Here is a 25,479-nt window from a genome sequence, read left to right as displayed (position 1 = left end):
TTTTTTTTCTTCTTTTAACTGTTTAATCTCTTGTACAAGCCTTTGGGTGAACAAAGCGGTTCTGAGATGTATTTGGGTAGCTGATACCAGGTTTGTATTACTGACTCCGAAATTCAGTTGTTTTGCTGTCTCTGGAACATCATCCAAAGCCCATTAACGTCAGAGATGCTTTCCACTCCAGCAGGCTTTGGATCACGCTCCTATGGAGGGATTTTATATGAGTGCTTTCATATTTTAATGGCTATAATCATGCTTTACTTGACTGCAGCCAAATATTGATGTCTGTTCAAGTAAAGCTCCAACTGTTTTCAATGAAATTGGGATCCAGCTTTCTTTTTACCCCTGTGTTCTCTAAATACATGAATATCACCACTCCCTGCCAAGCATGTGTAGAAAACAAATCTCCCAACTGTATGATGGATGCTAATTCATTCAGCTTCAGCAAGAGGCTAGTTTAAGGCAAGCATTCACCAGTGTGTCACCTGTGGGTTAAATGTAAGTCATGAGACTCAATTTCTCTCTCCTTTTGACCCTTCTTGCCCTATGTAAAGTTTGTCACCTATTTAATAGAAACCAAAAGTAAATCTGCATTATTTTTCCAACTGGCTTCCGTTTGCCCTTTCCTTAAATTCGGATCAGTTTAACTTAGCCTGATGAGGGATATGATATAAATGTACTTGCAGAAATAGAGTCCATCATCATCTCCTGGTAAGTTCCCAGAATATGTAAAGAGGATGAACTAGAACGAACACTAAAGTTTTAGCAGCCATTGACTTCATCACTTTGCACAATGAAGCTCAGGCTCCTGCATGTGTTTGCCTTTCCCTGTGGGTGACACAGAGGCATGGACACCTGCCAGAGTAAAGTGGTTCTGCCTCATTCGTTCCACTGTGAGGGTACCTTCTGTTATGGTTAATCATCACTGTTGTTTTATTTCATGTAGGAACAAATGGATGTAGTGGGTTTAGTTCATCCTGTTGGCCATGTTGTTAGGAGTTACCACTGCACTTTCAGTGGTAGTAGTTTTTATAGTCTCTTTCTGGATATACCACAATAGGTGAAAAAAAAGCTGAAGAACTAAACACTCGATTAAGTAACTGCTTTATTTAACTGCACTGGGCTTACAGGGTTCCTGTCACTGCTTTGCTTCTTATGGTAAAGAAAGTACAAGAGGAACCCTGCTCCACAAGTTTCTGAGCTGCAGAGTCTTTGCTAATAATGAAGTGGAAAGTATGCTAAAATTGATCTCTCAGTTGTCAAGCAAGGAACAGAAAACGGTCTCCTTTACCCACTGCAGATTTGCCCAAGTCCTTCACACCGGCTGAACTGTTGCAGGAGGAGACAAGCTTTTGTACGCACTCCAGCTTGCCTATTTCTAGCATGTCTTCCTATGTGGAACAGGGATTATCAGTAATGGGGACGCTGCTTTGAAAATGGGAGAAGAGCCTTCCATCTAAGTAACTGAGGGGCAGCTTGGGTACAGATCTCTGTGGGGAGCCATACTCTTTAAAAAACAGCATATGCGTTATATTCATAATACTACATGGCAGGTATTAGTTGTGGTCAGTATGTTCTGTTTGCAAGATGAAATGTAAAAAAAATGCAGTGAAAATTAGAGAGAAGCTATGTTTCAAATTTTGTAGAAAGAAAGAACGAACAAGGTTGTTAGGCAAGTCAGCAAACCAAGTATGTGATTTGCTTTAAGAAGGAAAAATCACAGCTCTTGCCTTTTTTTTTTTAATTCTTTTAAGATGTGTTTGCCTCACAGTTTTCTCAAAAACAGTGTTGTGTTCTGTTCTACAGGGAGCGAAAGGCAAAGAAAAGCTTAGCTTTGTCAGAGGGGCACCCTAGGAACACAGTCTCTCCAATGCCTTTGGTTTTGAAAGCAGCAGGATACACCTGCAGTCACAAAATCATGGAGGTGGGGGGTGTCAGGATTCCTCAAAGACATTGGAACCCACTTTCTATGTAGTTCTAATCTCCTTCATCCTAGCTCAGAACATTAAAAGGTTATATTTTTAATTAGGTAGATCATTAATTTGCTCATCAGTTGAAAAAAATTTCTTTACAGCAACAAAAATTGATAGGACCATAGAAATGCAGCACTACAGCCAGCGTTCTGAGACCACGGTAAATGTATCGGAGGGTAGGCAGGCCAGTCACTGTGTGGTTTGAGTTACTAGGCAGACAGGTTCTGCTTTTGCAAATTTGTAGCTAAAAGATACTCATCCTATTACCCTAACCACATTTCACTGGCAGAGCACAAGTCTAGCAGCCTATAGCCCTGTACTGCCAGCCAGCCTTCATTCTGTCCTAGCACTGTTGTCTGGTAAGGTGATGGAATTGTGGAGTTACCCCATTATGTTTGCAACTGACTCTTCTTCCTTCCTTCAACTTTCTTTTTCTCCTAGGAATTCTCCAACTTTCAAATCGTTTGAGGAGAAGGTTGAGACCACTGTCACAACCCTTAAGGTAAAGTTTAGAGGCAGAGTTACGTGGCTGGGCGTGTTGAAATGTGAGTTTAGTTGCCCCTATCATTTGTACAGAAGACCAATTGAATTTTCTGTTCCATTGAAAATTTCAAGGAACTGCAAGAGCACTAATGGAAGATGAAGGCAATGTGCAATGAAATAGTCTTTCTGTACTTTGTTACTAAGAAATTATTTCTGTTGCCTGCCAAAGTAAAAGTGGTCTCAGAAATGCCAAAAATATGGCCATGCTAAAATGGAAAGCAGAGACATCTCCTAAGGTGTGACCACGTTTGATCAAGCTGTGCAAGGCAGAGCCACGTGCAGATGCAAGGTTAGATTTTGAAAGCAGTGTGGCCTCGGGAGCTTTGTGCTGCGCCCTGCCAGGCAGGTGGAGCCGTGTGGCTGCAGAGTGACGTTTCCTCCCTGAGCTACGCTGCTTTCAACACTAGAGATATACTTACCAAGTGCCCCTTGTTAGCTGGTGGCAGCTGTCACGTAACTCTGGTGTGATTCACACTACCTGTGTGGCACCTAGCGCTGAACTTAACTTTCTTTAGTGCAGGGGTGTTTCCTCTCAAATTTCAGTGTTTTGCCTGGATTTAAAATGTCAAAAAACTGTATTGACATTTTGCTGTGGGACCGGAATATCCAATGGCAGTTACCAGTTACCACTGATAGCCCTTCTTAAGGCTCTTATTTAGCAGGACAGAGCATGGCAAATTCACAGCGAGCTTTGCTGCGTGGTAAGGCACATTCAAGGGGGCAACAAGAGGGTTTGTCTCCTACTGGTTTTTATTCATCAGATAGTCAAGTGTGCTCATAAAATGGTATTTTACTTTGCCGCAATAGAAAGATTCCAACATATTCCAAGTGCAGTCTGTCAGTAGATGAGGGCCAAACTGATCACCCCTCATTTTAGGGGGAACTGAAAACACTAGATTAATGTCAAAGGGCATTTCAACTTGTAAACCATTAAAAAGGCAAGAAAATGGCCTTCCCCCTGGGACAGAAGGACATTCCTAGTTACAGAAAATACGAATTACAGCTAGAACTGAAGCAGCAGGTGCACAGGGAATGTCTGTCTTTTCCACTGTGAAATTTTACAGCATGTAAGATTTTCCAGTCGGTCTGACAAAAGCAGCAGAGCTTGATGTATTTTTATGTTTCTAAATAAGCATGTCCATTAAGGAATGCAGAGTTACTCTATCATTTTCCAATTTTTGAGTATCCACATTTATTTAGTGATAGGCTGTTCTGACAACTTTGTCATGAATAGTGTAGGCTAATGTCAGCTCCATTACACTGTGTCAGGGAAGGAAACATCATCTCAGTTTCACAGGTGGGAGGCAGCATTCCAGGGAAGACTAGGAGCCTCTCAAGGAGCTAGAACAGAACACGGACCTCCAGAGCCCCAGCTCAGTGCCCGTATACACTTTCCTATTAATTCTTTTCCCCTTAGCCACAAATGCTTTTTATATTCAACCTCACCGTAGGAGAAATTGTTCATGCAGTGAGGTGCATCAGCTTGGAAGGTCTGAATTCTTGTCTGCTGCATTCAGGTTTATCACTTGTTTATCTACCCACCTGGTTAAGGAATGCAGCTCATTGGAATACCCGAGGTCTGAAACTGATTTCCCCGCACACACACACACACACGCACACCCCACCTTCACCAGCTGGAGAAGTCCAGTGCTTTTCGTACCCATTTAGTCACTAAGCCTACTCTCAGGACTTTCAGTAGTACTTCTAGCTCCCAAGTTTGCTTCTAGACAACTCTAGACTCTGCAAATCCATTCCTCTTGCACTTAGGCCAACCTGAGAGGGACAGCTTAAAGCCTTTTGCCTTGTTTTGAGGGGTAAAGGACAAATGCGAGTGATGTCCTTTATGCATCAAGGGAGGGGTGTCTGTTTCCAGTCGCCTCAGTGTGTCATCCAGAAACTGGAAGTGTCAATTTAAACTGCAGAGCTCTGAAGACCATTTCTTCTCACAGTGAGCTGCTTGAGGAGCCTGATCTTATTTTGGTGATTAAGCAGAGGTGTTCTTTTAGAGGAGACTATTTGTCATGCCAGCTCTTAGCCTATTTTATTCAGAATGCTCTTAGATCATCCTTAAGGAAGCTTTAAGAAAGCAGGACAAGACAAAGTCTTAAGTCTAAAGTGGTCTTCCACACCCCGTGAAACGTTCATTGTTGATTTTTATTGGCCAACCCACTGACGTTTTCTGAAATATTTTCTTTCTGTATTCTCTTTCTTGATTTCATTTCTTTGTGCAAATGGAGAAAGGAAGCTGGAGTCGTAGACCTAGGGTGTCAGCCGTGTAGGCTGTCAACAACTGGGAGTGTCTCAGCACTGTTCTCCCTTTTCCCTGCCTCTGTTCCAAGGTTTGCAAGATTAGGGAGACCAGGGGTGAGGGAAGAAATCATAGGCTGTCCCTCCAATTCTAAGATCCTGTTCTGGTCTGAAAAAATGGAGAACTTCCCAGAGGGTCTTCTGAAAAAGAACAGCAGTAGCCTTACCTCTTCCTCATGCGCCTCTTACTAGCTACAGATCTTCAGTGGTCCCGCAATGCTCTGTAGTCAGCCAAAACTGATGTTCAGACTTCATGCATCTAGAAGTCAAATTTCAAGTTAGATTTTATTTGCCCTTGATGTTTGGACTTTTGGTTGCAGCTTTCTTAGGAGTATGTATTAGTTTAGCTTTCCCTGGAAATTGACAGGACCTGGGTGCCTCATTCTCTTCAACTTTTTTGAAAATTAGAAGTCTGATGAATTAAATGTTTGTGTAAGCACTGAGGTATTGGCCAGAGGCATTCAATAAAGTGACTTACATCATTCTTGTTTTCGGATGGAAAAGTAGGCAGAAAAGCAAATAGAAAATGAAACTGCATTAATGTTTCTGATGTTGAGGTGTCCAAATTCAGATGTACCTTAAGCGAGTCATTTGAAATAGTGCAGAAATATTCTACTTTCACAATCACTCTGATCAGTCTGAATCAATGTTCTTTTGAGAATTTTAATTGGCAAATAAAAGTAGAATTCTGCCCTGAAAACTTAATAGTAGCTTTACTAGGCAGTGCCTGCCTTTTCACTGCAGGTCTGGGCCTACCAGCATTTAAGTGTCTTTTTGTATCCATTTGGTATTGCTTGTGCAAAGATCAGCGATGGACCGATACTTTCTGAAAGTCAGCACAGCCCACCAGATTGAATACAGCTTTTTACCTCTTGTGATGGGAACTTTTACTAACAGTGACCCAAACTGTCAAAGCATGTATAAAGCCTACTACTACCTTATTCTAATAAGAACTTTCAAGCTAGGCAAGCTCCTGTGCTAGCTGATGAAACAAAAGCTTACATAGGATTAACCCTTTGGAAACTTGGAACACAAAGCACATTTAATTAAAATAATCCTCCTAAGCATTCAGTGGCTGACAGGCTGGAAAAGCGCCAGCTTGTCTTTAAGTCCTGCTGCAGTTCTAGGATGGAGTAAAAAATTTAGCCCTATTTTCAGGCTTAAATCAACTTTGAGTGGGTGTATCAGCAAGCCAAACTACAAAAGAACATTTTCTTACCAAGATGACCCAGTCTAAACAGCTTTGTCTGTTTGTTACTTAGTCTTGACCATTTCCAAATCTTTCGATAAAGCTCTGTCTTTGTTAGGGAAACTCTGTTTCAGAGACTTAGTCATATTGGGGTTTATTTTTAATGCTTAGATTTACAAATTCACAAACTGAACCATTTTGAAAGTAGATGACCCGTGAGCATGTGTGTCTTATGTTTCATTTATGTAACTTGGTATCTCTTCCTCCCCCCTCCCCACATGAAAATGCTGTGGGCAGTTCTATGTACCAGTACCTGGGTAGCTACAAGTACCTAAAGGGAGACAAGCTGCTGGGTTTGTTCTTTGGTTTCTACGCTCCTCCTACTGTCCAAACTCCCAGCCTGGTTTATGTATTTTGACAGCAGCTGTGTTACCATTGCTAGTGGGTGGGCCACTTTGCTTAGCAAATGAACCAGTTTATTCCAATACCCATCTCCTATCCAGCCTGTGTAGAACTGGAAAAAAATGGTGGAACCAGCGTGAGCTACTCGTGTAAAGAACCACACTAAGTTTTCTGTTAGGATCTAGGATGCTGCCTGGAATCTACTTAGGACTTGGTTCCTTTAAGTGTATGATAAATGTCTCTGGCAGCCTGGAAGTTTAGAAACTGGGGGAGGAAAGGGGTTGCTTTATTTGAGTGATTTTATACTTTTGTTCTAAGAAAATCCCAGCCTCATGTTCTCTGCCTGCTATGAGCAGTTCCCAGCCCTCCATAGCCACAGGGTGGAATGCAAATGGGACTTGCTACAGTGTGAGCAGAGGAACTTGCTGTTCTCTTTGTTTGCCATGTTTCAGACCAAGGTTGGTGGGACAAGCCACACAGGGGGCAGTTTTGAAGAAGTCCTCAGCTCTACAGCCCATGCCAGTGCTCAGAGCTCTCTTGCTGGTACCCGACTCCCTGAGAGCGAAGAAGAGCTTCAGTGTTAAACCACAGGCCCTCTGAGCCTCGCATGCCTCTCTTCAGAGACTTGCCTAGCCCGTGAGTTTTAGGCCTCCCTTGCCACCCAACTTGTGCAACAAGGTTTGGTCAGCTTTGGAAAATTGCCTCCCTGGCCTTGTGCTGGAGAAATGTTTCCTCTCTCTATTTGTATTTTCAATGGGCCATTTTATCATCAGGTACTTTGTACACCATAGAAACCAGACATAAGTCATTGACTTATCATTGTTAGGTGACCAAAATAGCTTTCATTTTCATGTAACTTTCCTCCAACTATCTCCCAGTCTCTGTTTCTTATTTCTTTTAGTTTACGGTTTTCCATCTGTTGGTTTCTAACTCCCCTTTCAGTGCCACATCAGACAGATGGACCTAGAGCTGGGCAAAGATTTCTACTGCCAGCACTAGTCCCATATACCAGCTGTCCGCCAGCCATACCAGGTGTCCTTTGCTCAGGAGTCTCTGTACACTATCTGCTTTCTAAAGGAAATAAAATCACTGTCGCAGAAAGTTTTTTCTTCTTCACTGGTACAGTCTGGTATTGCCCTCCACCCATGGGTCAGCAGAGTAAAGGACAGGAAGAGACAGCCAGTGATTCATATAGAAACTGAACTGATTACAGCTGCCGTTTTTAAGATCGTTGTAGCTGGAAAAGCTTCAGTTTAAAATATGTTCCATTGCTCGGTCTCTGTGGTTTGGTAAGACTTGACAGTGTAAGTAAGTAAGTTAATTACAGAAGAAGCAGAGGGAACCTCTAATATTTTTGCCTCCGCTATCTTTCCCTCAAAAATAAGGCAAGGTGTATTTATGAGCATAAATTAAGATACAGCCTTAAGTGAAAGAACACAAAACCAACAGTTGGCTTAAGATGTGCCATAGGTGAGCAAGCCCATGCCTTCAGTCTGCATTTCAGAGCTGCTAGCACAAACCCTGTTATCTCACATGCAGGATGAGTAGGTGCTTCACTTTGTCAGATTTTGTCATGCTTCACTCCAGGACCTAACTCCACCAACTGCATTATATCTGCTTAATCACTACGAGCCAGTCATCTCTCAGCTTTGATTCAGCATGTTTTCTTGCATCCTTTCAACATTTTTAAATGAGAAAAAAGAGCAGCACACTTGTGACACTGCCTTCTTGTCTAGTGAGCGGGTGTCAGTCTGCATGTTGCATTACTTGGTTCACCAGACTGACATGAGCACAGCTTTATCAATAAACAAGACAGAAAAGAATCTGGCTACTTTCAAAAAGGATGCATTTTTTGAGCATAAGCCAAAGCTTCAAATCAGTGTTAAGTGAGTTTGACATTACAGATTGCTTAAAATCTTGTGAGAAAACATGGCTTTCAGTGATTTTTTTCCTGTGTGGCTTTTGTTAGTTTTTACAATGTTGGAAGTCCTTTTGTCATATTCTACTAGACATAAATTAACTTTGGACATTTATATCAAATGCCTCTTTAGTGTGATTTTTAGCATGGAAGCAAATTAACTAGTTTGTTGGGGTTTTTAATACAGTTTTCTTGTGACAGTTGCTAGCTTATTTTACGTGGGTTTGTGCATAAATGTGAATTTATTTAAATAAAGAAAATATTAATGGTCAACTTAGTTTGTGTAAATGAAGTTATTGATATTAAAAATAAATCTCTCTTACTCTTTTACACTTTGTGATTTTTTTTTAATTCTATGCATTTACTAGAATTACTGTGCATCTCTAAGCCTTGCTATATCACAGCAGAGTATCAAAGTAAATTGCAAGAACAGTCAGCCATTCCTAGTGTCTTTAAAATCTGTTCAGCTTCTTCTGAACCTGAAATTCCCCACAGAAATCTGCAACCCGAATTTTGAACATTTTGAGGTTCAAAGGAGAGAAATAATTGAACCAAGTTCAGTAGAAGTGAAATGCGTAGCAGAAAACATTTTCTAGGTCTAAACCATTGATCTCTTTTGAGCCAAACTAAGGTTAAAACATGGAGTTCAAGCACTGGCACCTGCTGCAGGACACAGATTTAGACCTCTATTTATTTATATATTTACGTATGTATATATGTACATAGAGAAAAATGCTTCTGGGAAAGCAGGCAATTGCTTTTAACAACATCATAAAAGAGTGCAATTTAAAGAGCTCGTGTATGACTGTTAGCAGAGGTAGGCTGGCCAGATAAGCTGCTCTTCCATATAAATCCTTACATGTTATTTTCATTACAGCAGCTGCCACCATGCACAGGGTCAAGGCTGGTTTGACTGTATTGGGAGAAAGACAAGGGAGGAGGTGGTTTCCTCCCATGGGGTGCGTGTCCTGGGCCTAGCACGCTTTTCCTACACATGAAGAGCGCACTTCAGTACTGCATGAGGAAGCCTGAAGCCCCACAGACTGTTCGCTAACCTTTCTAGGAACCTGTCATCGTGCCTCACGCTTTCTGATCACGCTGCTCCAGCCTCTTTCCAACCACCCCCTATTTCCATTCAAACGCAGTTCCCGAAACAACGGCCATTAGCCTGCAGTTGCCCCGAGTGGACAGGAACGTAATTTTAACTAAGTACTTGCTGGATGTCAAAACCAAACCAAACCCCGCACAATGCACACGCAAACCACGTCTCCATTTCCCAGGTTAGTTTTTACGTTTCTTGCACCAGCGTGCTGCTGACCAGGGTTCGGTGCTCCGTCCCCTGGATCCCCCGCAGAACTGAGTGTCACCAGCCAGTAAAGCCGGCTGCTGCGCTGGAGAAACCGGTTGTTCCTGCTGGGGCAGCACTTGTGCTCTGTGTATTTCTATCAAAGGGCTCTTTAAGGCCACTTTTCTTGTTTGTCAAGACAGAACTGAGAACTTTCTTTTAATGCATCGGTAGCTCCCCCATGCTTGGCATGGTATTCAATGCAAACCAATACAGACTACGATTTGCGCGCATCTCTGTGGAATAAAAACGCTGAAGCTCAGCAGGTCCCAGTCCATCACCCTTGCGCCACAACAATCAGCTGCCAGTAACCACTACCAGAGTCCCCCATTGCTCAGTAAAACACAGCTTACCTCCCAGGGTTTCCACAGGGCACAACTGCTTGTTGTGCCTTGTGGGGTACCCCGAGCAGAGCAAGCAGCCCAAATCTCACCCAGACCAATCTCTGCAGATTTTGTGCACTGTGCCAGCCACCAAGGCACGAGCTCCCAGCGGCTCCACACAGCGCTCCGAGCCTCTGCCAAAGGGACTGGCCACAGGACGCAGCGCAAGCTTCTGTCAGGCCCATGAAGTTTCCATAAAGGAGCCTTTTCCTGAGTCACGGTGCCTGAGGATGTGTGCTCAGCTAAACCACCTACCTTTAAAGGGGGCAACAACTGAATCTGGTTTTATGCTGCCTCATGAGGCTGAAGGCAGAGGAGCTAGCGCTCTCTCTACCACGTAATTTTTCCAGTGCAAACTCTCTTTATCTGGTAATTGTGACATCACCCGAGTCTGCAGCTGCACACATGACACAACAGTTAGTAGCGCAGACACTGGCCCTGGTATGGCTTCTGCAACCACTACAGTTTACTCGACAACCATACTGTAATTTTACATGAGCATTATTACTTCCACTAAAAACTGTCATTTACAGCAAAAACAGTGCCAGAGTGTTACAGCCGGAACAAAGGACAGACAGCTTGTACTTGTACATGGGCGTACAGGCTTTTGTGTTAGACTGTGCAAGCTCCAAACACCCCTCAGCTATTCTGTGATTATCAATTACCTGTGCAAGACTCTGTAAAATTGCCAGTCTGCATGAGGGGGAGTCTGGAGTATTGGCCTTACAGAAATGTCAACACCATTCCCTGGTACAACGCATGAACAATGGAAAAAAAATGTATGAAACAATAAACATTGAGAAACTGTAATTGATGAGATTGCCATTTTTATCCACCATCACTTCTAAAGGCTCATGCACTCCAAAGAAATTTCATCTCTAAGTCTGGCTCTGTCAGGAGCTTCTAGAGAAATGTGCTCATTGATCTCACTTATGTGTAGCACAGTGAACAGACATTAACCCATTTGATATAGAAGGTATTTAAATCATACTTGGAAGTCACAGAACAAGACTGCCTGTCCCAGTCAGAGCATTACATGAACAGATCAGCTGACTGCAATCAGCTAATTTTTAAACTTACCTGAATTTCCCCAGTGGAGAATCTATTTGTAACTGAGGCTGCATCAATCAGAGGGTGATTAAAAAAAAGAAAAATCCCAAACAAGCTGATTCTAAATATTTGCTCCTTGACACAACCTCTGATCTGGGAGGTAACTATCCTACCTGCTCCTACCTAAGTGGTCCTGGGATTCTCACCAGTGAATGCACAGAAAAAAAAATCTGCTGGCAGAATTAGTGATGTTATATGATAAAGAATGTACAGAATATAAAACAAAGTATTTATTATGGCAACAGCATTTAGGAACACCTCAAGAATGCGGATGAGATGTAGCAGCTATTTTTTTATTCCTTTCTGTGTTAATCAGAGATACAAGCTGGAGTATTCCTGGGTGAACAAACTTTCCTGCAAAACAAAAGAAAGGGAAAGTTAATTAAAAATGCTCTCGTTTTCCTATATGTGAAAGGTTGGCAGTGAAACATTAGCAGTGATGTCACTTCAGGTTCAGAATAAATGCCAAATTATTCTTTTAAGAAAAATAGTACTCCCAGTTTAATCCAACTATGAAATAACTTACTATAAGAGTAGTTACGGCCATCCTTCCCAAAAAAAACTTACGAAAATATTTTGAGTTCTATTAAGACACTTAAGAGCTGAAAAAGGGATGGATCCTGACCAAGATGTATGTATCCTGCTACAGGAAACCACACCAATTACAGGTATACTTAGGGTATATGCTGTAGGCTCCACTGAGACACCAGCTCAGTTTAATTTACTGAATTCTGGTAGGAGGGCAAAGATGTCAACTGGAAAATGAAGTATGCCAGCTTTGTTGATTTCTGTCTTTTTTGTCTTCTTTCTTCCCTAATCAAATTATTGCATTTTTCAGAGTGCTTACTATTTCCCTGAGGAGTCACCAAAATATAAACAGGACCTGTCAGGGACTGTGCCTGGTCACTGCTGGTCCATTCCCCAAGTTTATCTGTCCCTAGTTTTTTCCCAGGACAGGATGACATTAAGTCACAGTCCTCTTCTGGTGTTCAACTCCCCTGCTAAAGTAGTAATTTTACCCATTTTTCCTTTCAATTGTCAGTTTATTTCGGAAAGGATGAAAAGCAGTGGATAGAATAAAAAGTAATACAATCACACCTGAAACATTTCACTGAGCTGGCTCTCACGTGTACCTGGGGCAGGTCCCACAAGACCACAGCTCACACAGGGATAACAAATTCTACTTCACTGGTTCACAAAACACAAAGTAGAAACAAGCTGCTGTCAAGAGCATCAGTGAAGACTGAGGCCTCCTTTATACCCCCCTAATGTTACAGGGAGCTCCTTATACACATCCAAGTGTAATGAAAGCTGAGTCATTCTCTAGGTAAAAAGTCATGTAAAAGGAACACGCATAAATGCAATTCAGGTTCAATACCTACAGATAAATGTAAGGTATTTTCACACTGCACTGAATTTTCCTCAAAATATTTAGGGTACTTGAGCAATGAGTGAAATAACTAGTTCTCACTTGCTCTGAATGTCTTATCAGAAAACAGGCAATTTGTGTATTTCATTGAATTTACAAAAGACAAAAAAGAAGAAGGAAAAAAAAAAAAAAGCCCAACTGTCATACCAGCAGTTGAATCGTAAAAATCCTGCAGTCTGCCAGGTGTGTTTTCCATCTCTTCATACTCAAATGCTTGCAGTATCATCTCACAGTGATCCAACTGTTTTACAAACTTGGCTTCTGCAGTACACTGGTTTTCATATTCCTGAACAGATTTGCAGTTATAAGAAATTTTTTTTTGTTCTGAAACAGCATATTAGAAGCTATTCATACATCTAGAATTTTCTTTATTAGTACAAGCCACTCCATAAATATTCACAACAGTTGTCTTTCACTCTCTTTTTAAGACTGCTATTCAACAAAATGCTTGCAATAAGTATGTGCAAAATTTCTGTTAAATGTAATAGGACTTCAGAACATAATTCTTTTGCATGCTTTATCTCTAAATATACCAAGTGTTTTGGCTGAATCAAGGATGATATCGAGAAAACCCAATATACAAGTTAAATAATTGGTTCCATTTAACACCACTCAGCCCTGGCTAAGGCTGTGAATTACCACAGTGTGTGCCCATGGATTACCACTACCTATTTTTAAGGCCTATTGTGCACTCTTCTCCACCACTTGCTGCTTTTATAAGGAATTGTTCTTTACTTTTCTCCTGTCACTCCCTCTTAATCTCTTTGGTCTAATCTGTCTGAGCCGCTTATGTCCTTATGTCTCTCCTAAGAAATTGGGAAGGGAGTTGTTAAGGGGTTTCCTCCCCTCCCCTTCAGACTTTAAGTCCTTTAATCTCTCTGCTATCTTTTCCCTCTCTGCAGTCATCACCAGTATATATTTGCAAGTCATTCATATTTCTAGTCGAATTGTCATTTGCTTCCAGTGATGGCTGCAAACAGGTTTGCCATTTCATTTTCTCTTTTCTAAATCTACTGCATTGTATTTGACATCTCATCAGCTGGTCTTCTCCCTACTTCCAAAACCAACGACAGAAGGCGGCTTCTTTCGGGACAGGTTACCATCCACCTTGATACCCTCTGCAGGTCTGACCCCATTCGTCATCACTACCACTAATAGTCAGACCAGAGGCTTCAGTGCACACCGGGCCCACCTGTGCTTTCAGATCCACACAACCTGTGACACACGGCAGTTCTGCAGATGTGAGCAGCACAAGTGCAGGAAGAGTTTTTCCTGACTGAAGAACACGGCAACTCTTTCTGCACCTTATGACAGACAACTGTGGGTGTGGGTTTCGTTCACAATGGCAAGATCCTGGCTTGTAATTCCAGAACAGTGATGCTCAGATAAGTGTGATGGTCATTTCCTTGTCTGACACACTATTAGGAGCCTGTTTGTTCTCATGCTTACTGCTTTACCTTTCAAAGTCAGAAATCCAGGTTTTGATAGTCATGATTGATTCATATACTACTCTATTTGCATTTGAACGATGCTTTGAATTTTCAATTACACTTTGATCATTATTTTAGAAATCAATTTCATTTCAGTATTTTTACCTTCTTTTCCTCCTTTCAGTCTGAGCTTTGCCTTATCTTTATACTGTAAATACTATTTCTTATTTTCTTAAATCTCTTTCTACTCCCTTTTTTTTTTTGCCACCAAAGAGAACAAACTCTTGGCAGCATTACAAAGGAGAACTTCAGGAGAAAGAGAACTATGGCTGTTTGCTTGTAAAGGTCTGTCCCACCTCCAGCAATTAATTGGGAGTATCAATCTGTTAGCAACCTCTTTATGCCATACAACCCACATCATCTTATTCATACCTCAGCTCACATTAACCTCAAGAAACATCAGCTATTATGTGTGCAACTGTGCACAGTGCTAAAATAAAAACCGTTTCCTCCCTGCAGGTGTTTAAGAGTGCAAAATAACTGTATACTTTGGAAAAACAGTAACTGGTCTCTCAAAAAACAGTCTGTCTTTGAAATTACTCCTGTGCTTTTGCTCTTGCAAATAAAAAAGCAGGACAGAGCTGAAGTGTGCTGACTCATTCACTCCAATGTTTTTTCAAATGTATTCTCGATTAAGTTATAAAGTGAAAATACACTGGAGGTATCTTTCTGCTACCTTTCTCCCCTACGCTACACCGGCAGAGCGCCCACCAATACAGTCCAAAGCAACAGTCCTTGGAAGGCTGACAATGAAAGAGGCAGAGACAAGGGTTTTTTTCCTCAGATCTGGTTATGCTGGTTTACCCCCTTTACCTTGAATTATAGCACTGAAACCCCACTGCCATTGCCAGTTTCACCACAAAACTACAGAAAGCCCCCCACACACACACAAAAACCCAAGCCAAACAAACAGGCTGGTGTAATAAAAGGCAGAAATTGGCTGCAAATATCTGGACTTTAAATAAAGCCCAAGTGGAAAAGTAAGAATTTCAGCATAAAATACAGTTTCAGGTCACACAGTCCAAGAAACATCTAACACTTTGTTTGCAACAACATGGGAACAAGAGCTGTGGACACACTTGTCCTCAAGCAGCTGTATGCTAGAAGATAAAGCACAGTAATTATAAAGTCAAATTGTTTGGAAAAAATGTAATCATCCCTAGTTTGCAAGTATATAGGATCTTTTATCAATTAACAGCATGAGTTCACATCAAAGCATTAAATCAAATACAGAAGACACTTTCCAATACAAACATTTAAGGCACACAAGACCAGCCAGCAATCTGTGTTGTTTGTAGAAAAGCGCTGTTCTGTGTCAGTACACCACATTTAAGTTTAAACCAGAAGTTACTACTAAATATTTTACCCTAACTGGCTGTATAAGAAAGAAATGGAAGCCACATATACTTGCAAAAAAACCCAGAAAATACTCCATGGCATCATCAGCTCCCGTTATTTTTTCCTGTATTAAAAGATAATGAGCTGCAAATGGCCAGATGTGAACAACAGAGAAAATGTATTAAAAAAACAGACAAATATCCAAGAGGGCTGGATGCAGACGACAAGCTCTTCCTTCAGTTGTACAACCCAAGCCCTGGACAGGTTCATATGGAACTCTGAGAGTTCAGAGGCAGAAGCTCATTATTTTACCAAAGTTTGAAGTTTCTGTATGAAAAGGATTCCAAAGTGACCTTGACCATACCACTAGCTTTATCTCCCAAGCAAATGAATCTACCTTGCTTGAGGTCAAAATAAGGGATGACATAGTTTCATAGGTAAACAGGAAGAAGACAATGGGTTACCCTGAATTTTAGCAAAGGATTAAAAGAATTCAAGCTTACTTCCCAGAGTTCATAGATTTCTTTTCTGAGGTCCTCTGACAGAAGCTGGGTCAGCTGTTGCATAGCTGCCTGAAAAAAAGAAGCCATTTCTATTTATCCAGTTTTTGGGCAAGCACATTTTTATCACTTTTTTTGAAGAATTGATTACTTGGTAACAAGTACACAGAAACATACACCACACAGTATAATAGTATATTGGGTATGTGTGGCAAGGTTTTGGTAGCAGGGGGGCTACAGGGGATGGCTTCTGTGAGAAGCTGCTAGAAGCTCCCCCTGTGTCCAACAGAGCCAATGCCAGCCGGCTCCAAGACAGACCCACCACTGGCCAAGCCTGAGCCCATCAGCAATGGTGGTAGTGCCTCTAGGATAATGTATTTAAGAAGGGTTGGTTGGGGTGGTGGAACCCAAAAAAACACAGAGCAACAGCAGCCAGAGAGAGGAGTGAGAATACGTGAGAGCAACAGCTCTGCAGACACCCGGGTCAGTGCAGAAGCAGGGGCAGGAGGTGCTCCAGGCGCCAGAGCAGAGATGCCCCTGCAGCCCACGGTGAAGCCCATGGTGAGGCAGGCTGTGCCCCTCAGCCCACGGAGGGTAACGCTGGAGCAGGTACCCACCTGCAGCCTGTGGAGCACCTCACGCCGGTACATGCAGATGCCCTAAGAAGGCTGTGATCCCATAGGAAGACTGCGCTGGAGCAGGCTCCTGGCAGGATCTGTGGACCCATGAAGAGATGAGCCCACAATGGAGCAGGCTTGCTGCAGGACTTGTGATCCTGCAGGGGACCCATGCTGGCCCGAAGGACTGCACCCTGTGGAAGGGACCCACTGGAGCAGTTCATAAAAAACCGTAGCCCATGGTTAGGACACTGGAGAAGCTCATGAAGAACTGCCTCCAGTGGGAGGGAATCTATGCTGGAGCAGAGGAAGACTGAGGAGTCCTCCCCCTGCAGAGGAAGGAGAGGCAGAAACAACGTGTGATGAACTGACTGCAACCCCCATTCCCCGTCCCTCTGCGCTGGTGGGGCGGAAGAGGAAGAGAAAATCAGGAGTAAGGTTAAGCCCAGGAAGAACGGAGGGGGGCAAGGGAAGGTGTTTTTAAGATTAGGTTTTATTTCTCATTATCATACTTTGATTTGATTAGTAATTACTTTTTTTTCCCCTAAGTCGAGTCTGTTTTGCCCACGACAGTAACTGGCGAGTGATCTCTCCCTGTCCTTATCTCGACCCAGGAGCCTTTTGTTATACCTTCTCTTCTTCCCTGTCCAGTTGAGGAGGGGAATGAGACAGCAGCTTGGCTGGGCACCTGGCATTCAGCCAGGGTCAACCCACCACAATTATTCTGAAATGCACGTGCACGTAAATCTGCCAGAGAAACAGTAGGACCACTCAGTGAAGAATCTTTGCTGGGAGCTGCTTAAGTAAATTGTTAGAAAACTAGTCTAAAACACAACAACCTGAAGGTGCATCAAATACCTTCAAGAGTCCAAAACAAAGCCCAGAACAAAACATGCAAGTCAAAAGCCAGGGAACTGCTGTCAATTACCAGCTCTGCCTTCCAGGTTTAACTAGTGGAGGCACCATTTGAACTTAGCAGGTTATAGGTTCAATGTTGACAAGCAACTGCCCCCTCTGAAACACTCAACTAGCACATTTCCACTAGCAGGGCTCAGAACAGCTACTGACTGTCAGGCAGGCAACACAACATAAACCTTTAAAAATCTCCTATTTTGAAAAACAGAGGAAAAAATCCATTTAATACCCTGCACCAATAAAACAGTGCTCCCAGACCGAGGCACTATTTCTTCAACTACAAATCTTGGTACAAGGTTTAACACAGTACCAAACTAATGGTATCAGCTCTCCCAGCTGATCAGTCTCATTTCTGTGTTATTTCTACTGTTTTCCTAGTAATACTAAGGGCTGTTCCCAAAAAAAACATCACAGGCCAGAGGAACGTTTAGTGCCACAGTTGTTTCTCCACTTCAAATACAGGGTACAGTTTCACAATATGGCTAAACTGAATCAGCTGCTCCCCAGCACGGAGGCATCAAGGTCTCATTCCATCTCCGGAGCACATCAGATTTCAAGGTCTAGCAGGCCAAAATTACTTACCTGGCAAAAAAAAACCCAAGCAAAACAACCCCAAAGAAAAAACCCAAACTTTTATTTATCAAGGTAAGTTTCTGCTGCCTTAGCCTTGGTGGGAATAGCTGATTAAACTTTCTGCACAAGCAGCAAACTTCAGAACCAGCTCAATTTTGGCTGTAGATCAAAGGGGCAAAACAAGAAGTCTGCAGCAGAAGCAGCATATTGATAAATCAGCTCAAGCCACATCATGAAGCCAGCACCCTTGATGTATTTTTACAACAAAGTATTTCAGAATCAGCCTAAATGTATAATGCTTGAACCTCCATCCCATGAAGTCAACAGCAAAATCCTCAGAGTGAAATGGGAGCAGAAGGAGCTGCGAATACTTAAGAAAACTTCTGAAACATACTTAAGCATCAAAATATCTTTTCCATCGCCTAAATACAAATGAGAGTTCCCTCTAGGCAAAGTTGAAGCCTGACCCTCGGTGACAAAACAATCTTTGGAGACTTCGAGGAAAGAGGTTTTTTTGGTTTTGTCTAAGAACACACTAGGAAGTACACCAAAAAACCACATATACCAAAATTACAATCAGTAAAGATAGTAGTTCAAGAATGCTGAACACCCCTTTGATCTTTAATTTCCACTTTCTTAGCGAAGAGCTTACTTCTGGAGTTATTCATAGCCCCCCTAACCCCAAGTTTTAAAAAGATAAGCATAAAAGGCAGGGGCAGGGTGGGGGAAGACGACAACCAATCACTACAACGGTTTTTTACACTCCTTGAAGAACTAACTCTAGCCTCTACAGAGTTTCCGAGGCATCACGTTGCCCTCTAGCTGTGGCTGGAGGAGATGTTTACATTTTCTTCAACTGCATAAAACCCAGAAATGACAAACCGACAGTTTGGATATGTACAAGGCAAAAAAATAAAACAACCTGGGCATGACACACTCAAAAACTCATGACAAAAAAAAAAAAAAAAAAAAAAAATCAACCCCCCAAAAAACCACCTATGTCGGGAGTCCTGTGCAAATGGTTTAAATAAAGTCTCTGTCATAACCACACGATCTGGCACCACAAAAATGATCTGCCACAAACTGTCACCCACCCTTCTCAGTGCACCTACTCCCTTCTCCCCACCTCTTTCTAAGACTGGTCAACATGACTAATTCAGGCTGCCAAAAATCCAGTCAGTGGAGGAAATGGCCAACATGAAGATTACTTCAAAGGTTCTTCCATAACTTTGTACTTGGTGAAATCACATCTACAAAAATCACGAGTTGAAAACTTTGGTTGTTTGTGGCATACCTGTCTAATGCCAATGACAGTATTACGTTGCTTAGAGGGCCCCTTCACTACCACCAAACATTAAAAACATGCAGAACGCTTTGCAAATGTGGCTTCACAGCTTATGCCCATACCTCTTCTCTCCTGTGTTTCTCCTCTTTTGATATATTATCTGCAGGAGCAATATCTCCAACAATGCATTCAGCCATATCGTGAACCAAAGCTAATCGTATACATCTGACAAGAAGCAAAGACAGAATAATTAGGTTTTAAGTTATACCTTGTTATTCATAAAGCTAAAAGACTGCATAAATTTATCCCCTTCATATAGTTTACAGGTTGGTTGGTTGTTTTTTTTTTTAAAATGTCACCTAATATTTTTCACTTCTTTGCTAAAGGAAGTAGTTTTCACATAGACATGATTTTAATTCCTACTGCTGCTTGTAAATGTAAATGTAAGTTCAAATACACTTTGAACAAGAGCGTTGCATTCAAAAGTAATGTACTTCGCTTTTGTGCACTTGGCTTTCAGAGATGCTGTGGTAACTCACTACACTACACACTTCACGTTATTCCTGCAACAGGCAGAAGGTAATCTGATTGGAGCCATCACAAATTCAGGATATAATCTGACACTCACAGTTCTGTAGCTATGCCAGTCTGCAGAATACTTAAAAAAGCCTTCACATCAGCTCTTGAAGGGACAAAGCAAACATAATCCATTACTAGACTCAACAACTTGTTCAGCAGTGATGCTTTCCGCCCTACGCTAGCTGATTTCTGAGGCTCCATATTGCTGCTCAGTGCTAACTCAATCTGGCCAAATCCACAGGGGCTGTGTCTCTCCTGTTTGTTGCTTCAAATTGTGCTTTAACTGAGTGTCTTCAGCTTGCTTACGGCTTGAGAGAATGCCAACCCAGAGCCTCTGCATTAAAGAGTTGCCTCAGCACTCACAGTTCAGCAATAAATTTTTAGTCCCTTTCAGCTCTCCAGGTAAACACCACCCTGTCCAAAGGACAGAGGGAAAAGCGGAGAAAGGACTTCAAACTCTTTCAGTGTGTTTTAAAAGCTCTTCCTCAGGATGACTATTGCAGCTATTTTCAGCATTTTGATTGCAGCTCTCCCACATCATTAACATACAGCCACGATAACCAGAGAGAGTCTCACCTGTCCTTATTAAGGCTTTTATCTTCGGTCACCAAAGCCATCATCGCCATCCTGTACATGTGATCGGATACGCTTTCTGGCTTCGCCACGTTCCTGTACACCCATCCTGTCCGTGGTACTCTCTGCGTGAGGAGTGTCACAGCAACGTAAACAAATCCGCAGGTTTTGCAGGCCCTCGCTTCGGAGACCCAGCAGAAATGCTGCCCCACCGTGACCTCCACGCTCCGCTGCGCTTCGATGCGCCCGGGAAACACCTGCCCCAGCGCCCGGGCTCCCCCGGGCTGAGACGGGCCGCCTTTACGCTGCTGTTCACAGGCAAGGAGGCCTCGCCAGCACTACCAGAGCGGCAGGCGCCCTCCTCAGCCTCACGGTGCTCACGTCGAAGCGCCCGGCCACCCCTGCGCTGCCCCGGCCGGCGCCCTCACCCCCCGCGGCAGCCCCAGCACGGGGCCGGCGCTCTCCGCCCCGCTGGCGCCGCCAGTCACAGCCCAGAGGCCCCGGCTCGCCGCCGCCCGCACCGCCGGGCCAGGCCCCGCTCCCACCCCGGTGACTGCCGGGGAAACCCGTCTGAGGGCCCGGGCCTCGGCCTCGGCCCGCCCCGCGGAAGGGCCGCGGGCAGACAGCCCGACAGCCGCCCGCCCCCACAGCGGACCCGCCGCCGCGCCGAGGCCTTTCCCCGCCCCCGCCTCCCCGCGCTCACCTTGAGCTGCCCCAGCAGGCGCAAGAAGGGCAGCAGCCCGCCGCCGCTCGCCCCCGCCGCCATTCACCGTCCGGCAGCCGCCGCCGACACCGCTCCGCCTCCTGCCGGCCCGTGCGGCGGCTCTGGGCGGTGCCGGGGGCGGGGAAGGGAGCGGCCGGGCGCGGCGCGGCGCCAGCGGGGCTCCTGGTGCGGGCGGGAGCGAGGCCCGGCGGCTCGGGGGGCGGGCAGGGCGCGGGCCGCGGGCACAGCCCGCCGTGTCCGTTGCCTTCAGGATACTTAGAGTAAAAACGGTAAACGCTGCAAACTGACGTTAATTATTCAGAGAGGAGAGGGTAACTGCCGGAGTTGCTGCACTCAGAGGTTTAAATCATTTTGGGCGCTCCTGGAGTATGGCTGCAGGCACTTCCGTTGCTTTCACCAGCTGAATAAGTAACACGCTGAATTACTTTACAGTCGGTGAATTTTCAAAATACGTTGTGCTTCTTTGCTGTTGTTGTATTGCCGACAGCAATAGCAGGGAACGGGTTAAATGAGGCAGTGAAAGACTCTGCTTTCAGGAAGGAACATCTGCAGTTTGCCAGCTGTCAACAGATGGCACAGTATTTTTATTTGTGCTCTTTGTATACTGAAACGCACTCCTGAATTAATAGTAAAGCCCAGACAATATTTTGGTGACCATTTTAAAGCCGTCTTCCCACAACAAACAGGAATCGTCGACCAGGAAAGCCACCAGCTCTATGTTTGTGCACAATCATAAATGGGCTGTTGGAAAGGTCCTCTGGGTGTCACCTAGCCCAGCCTCCCCACCAAGAAGTAAATCGCATCTGCTGCAGTTTTGTCTTGACAGCTCCTGAAACCATCCGAAATAAAAATTTCGTAGTTTGTCTAGGTTAGCCGTCTTCCAAGTAAATAATTTGTTTCATAATGCCCTCTTTGGACTTCCCAGGCCGCTGCTGCCCACGGTTTCATTGCATTGCCTGCTGCTACCAAGGAGAGTTCAGCTCTGTCATATTTGTAAACCCCCTTCAGGTAGCTGTGGGCTGCTGTCATATGACCCCTTGCGCTCTTCAACAGGCAAGCCAAGCCCAGGATCCCTCAGCCTCTCCTTCAAGGCGATGTGATTTAGATCCCGATCATTGTGGTGGCCTTCACTGAAGGTGGGGCCCCCTCTTGCTCTGGAGAAGCACCAAACTGAGCCCTGCATCCATCCAGGGCCTCGCCAACGCCCAGCGGAGGGGGACAGAGCTGTCCTCAGGCTATGGGCCACGCTCAGATTTCTAATGTAGGCTGCTGTGTGATTTGCCCTCTTTGGGATGAGAGCACACTGTCTGCTCATATTGGACATGGCCCTCAGAACTGAAGTTCCACAGTTGAGTGTGCCAGCCAGCCCCATTAGCACATTTCGTCTTAAAACGTGCCGAGGGTGCAACCTGTCCCGTGGTTTTTGATGAAGATAATGAACTACAAGGGCCCTGCTATCAACCCCTAGAGTACTCAGCTTGCTGTGGGCCTCCAGGCAGATTGCCAAGCCACCAGCTGTCTCCCGCTGAGCCCGTCAGCCTAGGCAGGTTTCAGTGCATCCAACAGCCAGCTTATTCATGCTGTATTTCCTCAGTTTGTGAGTGAAAGCGCTGTGGGAAATTATTTCAAAAGCTGTACTGAAGTCAAGATCTATTGCGTCCACTGCTCTCTCCTTGCCTGTGTAGCCAGTCATTTCATCATAGGATGCAATCAGGTTGGCCAAGGATGATTTGTCCTTCATAAATCCATGCCAGTTGTTCTTGATTGCCTCATTGTCCTTTACAGGTCTCTTTCTAAGAAGAACTTCATCAACTTACTTTCTGTATCTTGCTGTCTCTGTGGCTGCAAACTGAGTCTTTCTCGTTTTCTGAACAGTTGTCAAATACCTTCTGAGCTCAAACAATCATAAAAATAACACAGAGGAATTTAACAATTGGCATTTTAAATAAGAAGCTGTAGCTAGTCCAGGACTATCTGATAACAGGCACTTTGTCTTTTAACCTTTCCTGACTGTTCAATGTACATGTTTAGTATTCATGGCCCTTTAAGTTCAGTAATCCATTTGCTTTTGCAGATTCTTAAATAATTCTTTAATATGGATGAGTCTTGTACAGCACACATGAGGAGGCATGAGTTTCAATTTATTTGTGTGACAACTTCTTTGTCACTAGTGTCCTTAAGATATGTTTCTAGAACGAACTCTCCTATGACATTAAGGAGGCTGGGCTTGCGGCCCTGACCTCGGCTGCCCGTTTGGTTTAGAGAACGCTACCAAAAGCAGCATACCCACATTCACAGATTGGCTTTCTAATGCACTTAATACCTCCGCTCCATGCGAACCCTTTGGAGCTGTGAATGCTCTGGAGACCTGAGGTTTCCTGTGGTGTTGGGAAGAACAGAAAAATTCTGGATAACAGGATAGCAACATCATCATTTAACATCATGGTGGAGAAAAATTTCTCAGGCATCAGCTAACAATCATGTCTTGGGTTATTTTTTAAAAAATATACACTAATATGGAGCATATATGTGCAATAAAATACACTTCTACTTAACACAACCATTGTAATTCTTTTGTATTTGTGTTTATGTAATTTATGTAAATGTCATAATATTTGTGTTTATGTACTTAAATGTATTTATGTAATATTTGTGTAGTGTGATTTTTGTAATATTTGTAAATTTCGTAATATTTGAACGTGTATAATTCTTCTGATGCACTTTGTATGCTTTTTTGGCATATTGCTTATTTACATTAGTTTTCTACCCAGTCATTCTGGGACTGGGTATCTAGTTAGAGGTACCATTTGTGAGCTTTTCCAAGTACTTATCAAACGTGTTATTAGATGCATAGACTGTAGGCTGGAAGACCATAATATAGTACGAATTCTAACTCTTATTAAAATCTGATGTGCATTTATTCTTGGTTAAGTACCCTGAATACAGAAACAAATTTGGGATGCTCAGCTCCTTGCAATTTTAAGCAGCTTTTTTATTCAATTCAGAAACTTTATCAAGGATTTTCAGAATCTCCCTACAGGATATTAAGATAGTGTTAAGGCTTAAATCTCAATCTTTCATCACTCTCAGGTCGCTTTTTTTCTCTGTCTTTTGCCCGAACAGATGGCAATTCCGAAGGAGAAATACCAAATTTGTTGGTTACCGCAGAGTAATTATCAGTCGGTAGCTGAAGATGGCGCGCTCTGCTCACAGATTTCTGCTTCGACCACATTTGCTGCTGCCCGATGCCAGGCTGAAATCATGCTTTACTTTCTTGTAAGAAATAGCACTGGGGAAAAGGGGATGCTCTACACGCTTGGCACGGTAATATGAAAATCATCTCCACAAATGCCAGATGACTGGGGACAAACCCATTAACTACTCATGAGGTGGATCTTAATCAGCGTGTGATTTACATAACGTAACACCAACAGTAACATGTGGGATTTCAAAAACTCGTGTGTTCTGCCAGCATGGACACTGCAAAACTTGTGTTGGCAAAATATCTTCAGAAAAAGTAATTAATTGATTGGATTAATTTGTTACCATTTGGCAAGGGAAAAAAAAGGAAAAAAAGAAAGTCATGTAGTTCACTGGATGTAGCAAAATGACTGCGTATCACAGAGCCAACAGGCAGGAATGACAGCCCTGATGTTCTCCTTAAGAGCAAAATACTGAAAGCCACCTGCCAGACACTGTAAATGATCATTTTTTTATTTCTCCAGAGTGTATTTCTTTACCTGAGGCAACCCTACTAAGGATTTAGAAGTAGCTATTGAAAATCTGTTGCAAGAATCCTCAGAAATGGTACAGAAAAAGAGACAACCACTGGAGTGAGGTGTATGTGTGTGCCATGGGGCTCTCTCCTCTCTGCCCCACACCTCACAGATGCCGGGCTGTGTGTCCTTGTGCCCAAGGAGTCCTGCGCTGCCCTACGCAGGCTGTCAAAGCAGGCGAGAGGCACCACGCAGTGATGTCTGTGCCAAGGGCTGGACATCTGCTGAGACTTCCTCTGCAGCTCAAGCAGGAAAGGTCATAGGAAGTAGGTTAACATTGATAGTGTTAACTATGGGCTGGTTATTATGTGTATTTGTATATTGGCCAAATCCAGCCCAGAGATAAGTGAATGATACTGAACATGAATTCATGCTGGCCGTTAACACTCATTTGACCACAGAGCCTAGTGTTTCAGGAGGGTCTGGCCTTTGGGTCTGTGCAGGACCACAGGCACCTGTGTGTTGCCTGTTGCCTGTAGGAGTGACAGCCATCTCCAGGCTTTGTAGGGTTTT

General features: G+C 43.5%; 2 protein-coding genes across 3 annotated transcripts in view; one reads left to right on the top strand and one right to left on the bottom strand.

Annotated features, from left to right (window-relative positions):
* TPD52L1 (TPD52 like 1) overlaps positions 1-8,602 on the top strand; it is a 57,499-nt gene extending 48,897 nt beyond the window's left edge. For both annotated transcript variants that reach the window (XM_040598263.1, XM_040598262.1), the window contains 2 exons: positions 2,412-2,472; positions 6,864-8,602. In XM_040598263.1, the coding sequence (XP_040454197.1) occupies positions 2,412-2,472; positions 6,864-6,995 (193 nt within the window). In that variant the 3' untranslated portion in view covers positions 6,996-8,602. The remainder of the gene's footprint in view (positions 1-2,411; positions 2,473-6,863) is intronic.
* A 2,782-nt stretch (positions 8,603-11,384) lies between these two features.
* On the bottom strand, positions 11,385-21,302 carry HDDC2 (HD domain containing 2). Its single transcript, XM_040598264.1, has 6 exons — positions 21,170-21,302; positions 20,470-20,591; positions 19,437-19,539; positions 15,928-15,996; positions 12,744-12,882; positions 11,385-11,521 (listed from the first exon to the last, which is right to left on the bottom strand). The coding sequence occupies exons 1-6, from the start codon at positions 21,230-21,232 to the stop codon at positions 11,427-11,429; spliced, it is 591 nt and encodes a 196-aa protein (XP_040454198.1). The 5' UTR covers positions 21,233-21,302; the 3' UTR covers positions 11,385-11,426.
* Between the last annotated feature and the right edge of the window lie 4,177 nt (positions 21,303-25,479).

The sequence above is a fragment of the Falco naumanni genome, chromosome 6 (genome assembly GCF_017639655.2).
Source record: "Falco naumanni isolate bFalNau1 chromosome 6, bFalNau1.pat, whole genome shotgun sequence".
NCBI classification, from domain to species: domain Eukaryota; kingdom Metazoa; phylum Chordata; class Aves; order Falconiformes; family Falconidae; genus Falco; species Falco naumanni.
Note: the sequence above shows the minus strand (reverse complement) of the source record. Positions and strands in the feature narration are given on the sequence as shown.

Bases quoted from the DNA above. Each gene is read 5' to 3' on its own strand.
- HDDC2 (XM_040598264.1), bottom strand. From the start codon at position 21,232: ATGGCGGCGGGGGCGAGCGGCGGCGGGCTGCTGCCCTTCTTGCGCCTG. The intron at 19,540-20,469 runs GTGAGACTCTCT...GCTTCTTGTCAG, and splicing joins AAAAGCCTTAATAAGGACAG to ATGTATACGATTAGCTTTGG. The intron at 11,522-12,743 runs GTATGACAGTTG...TTTGTTTTGCAG, and splicing joins TTTTTACGATTCAACTGCTG to GAAAGTTTGTTCACCCAGGA.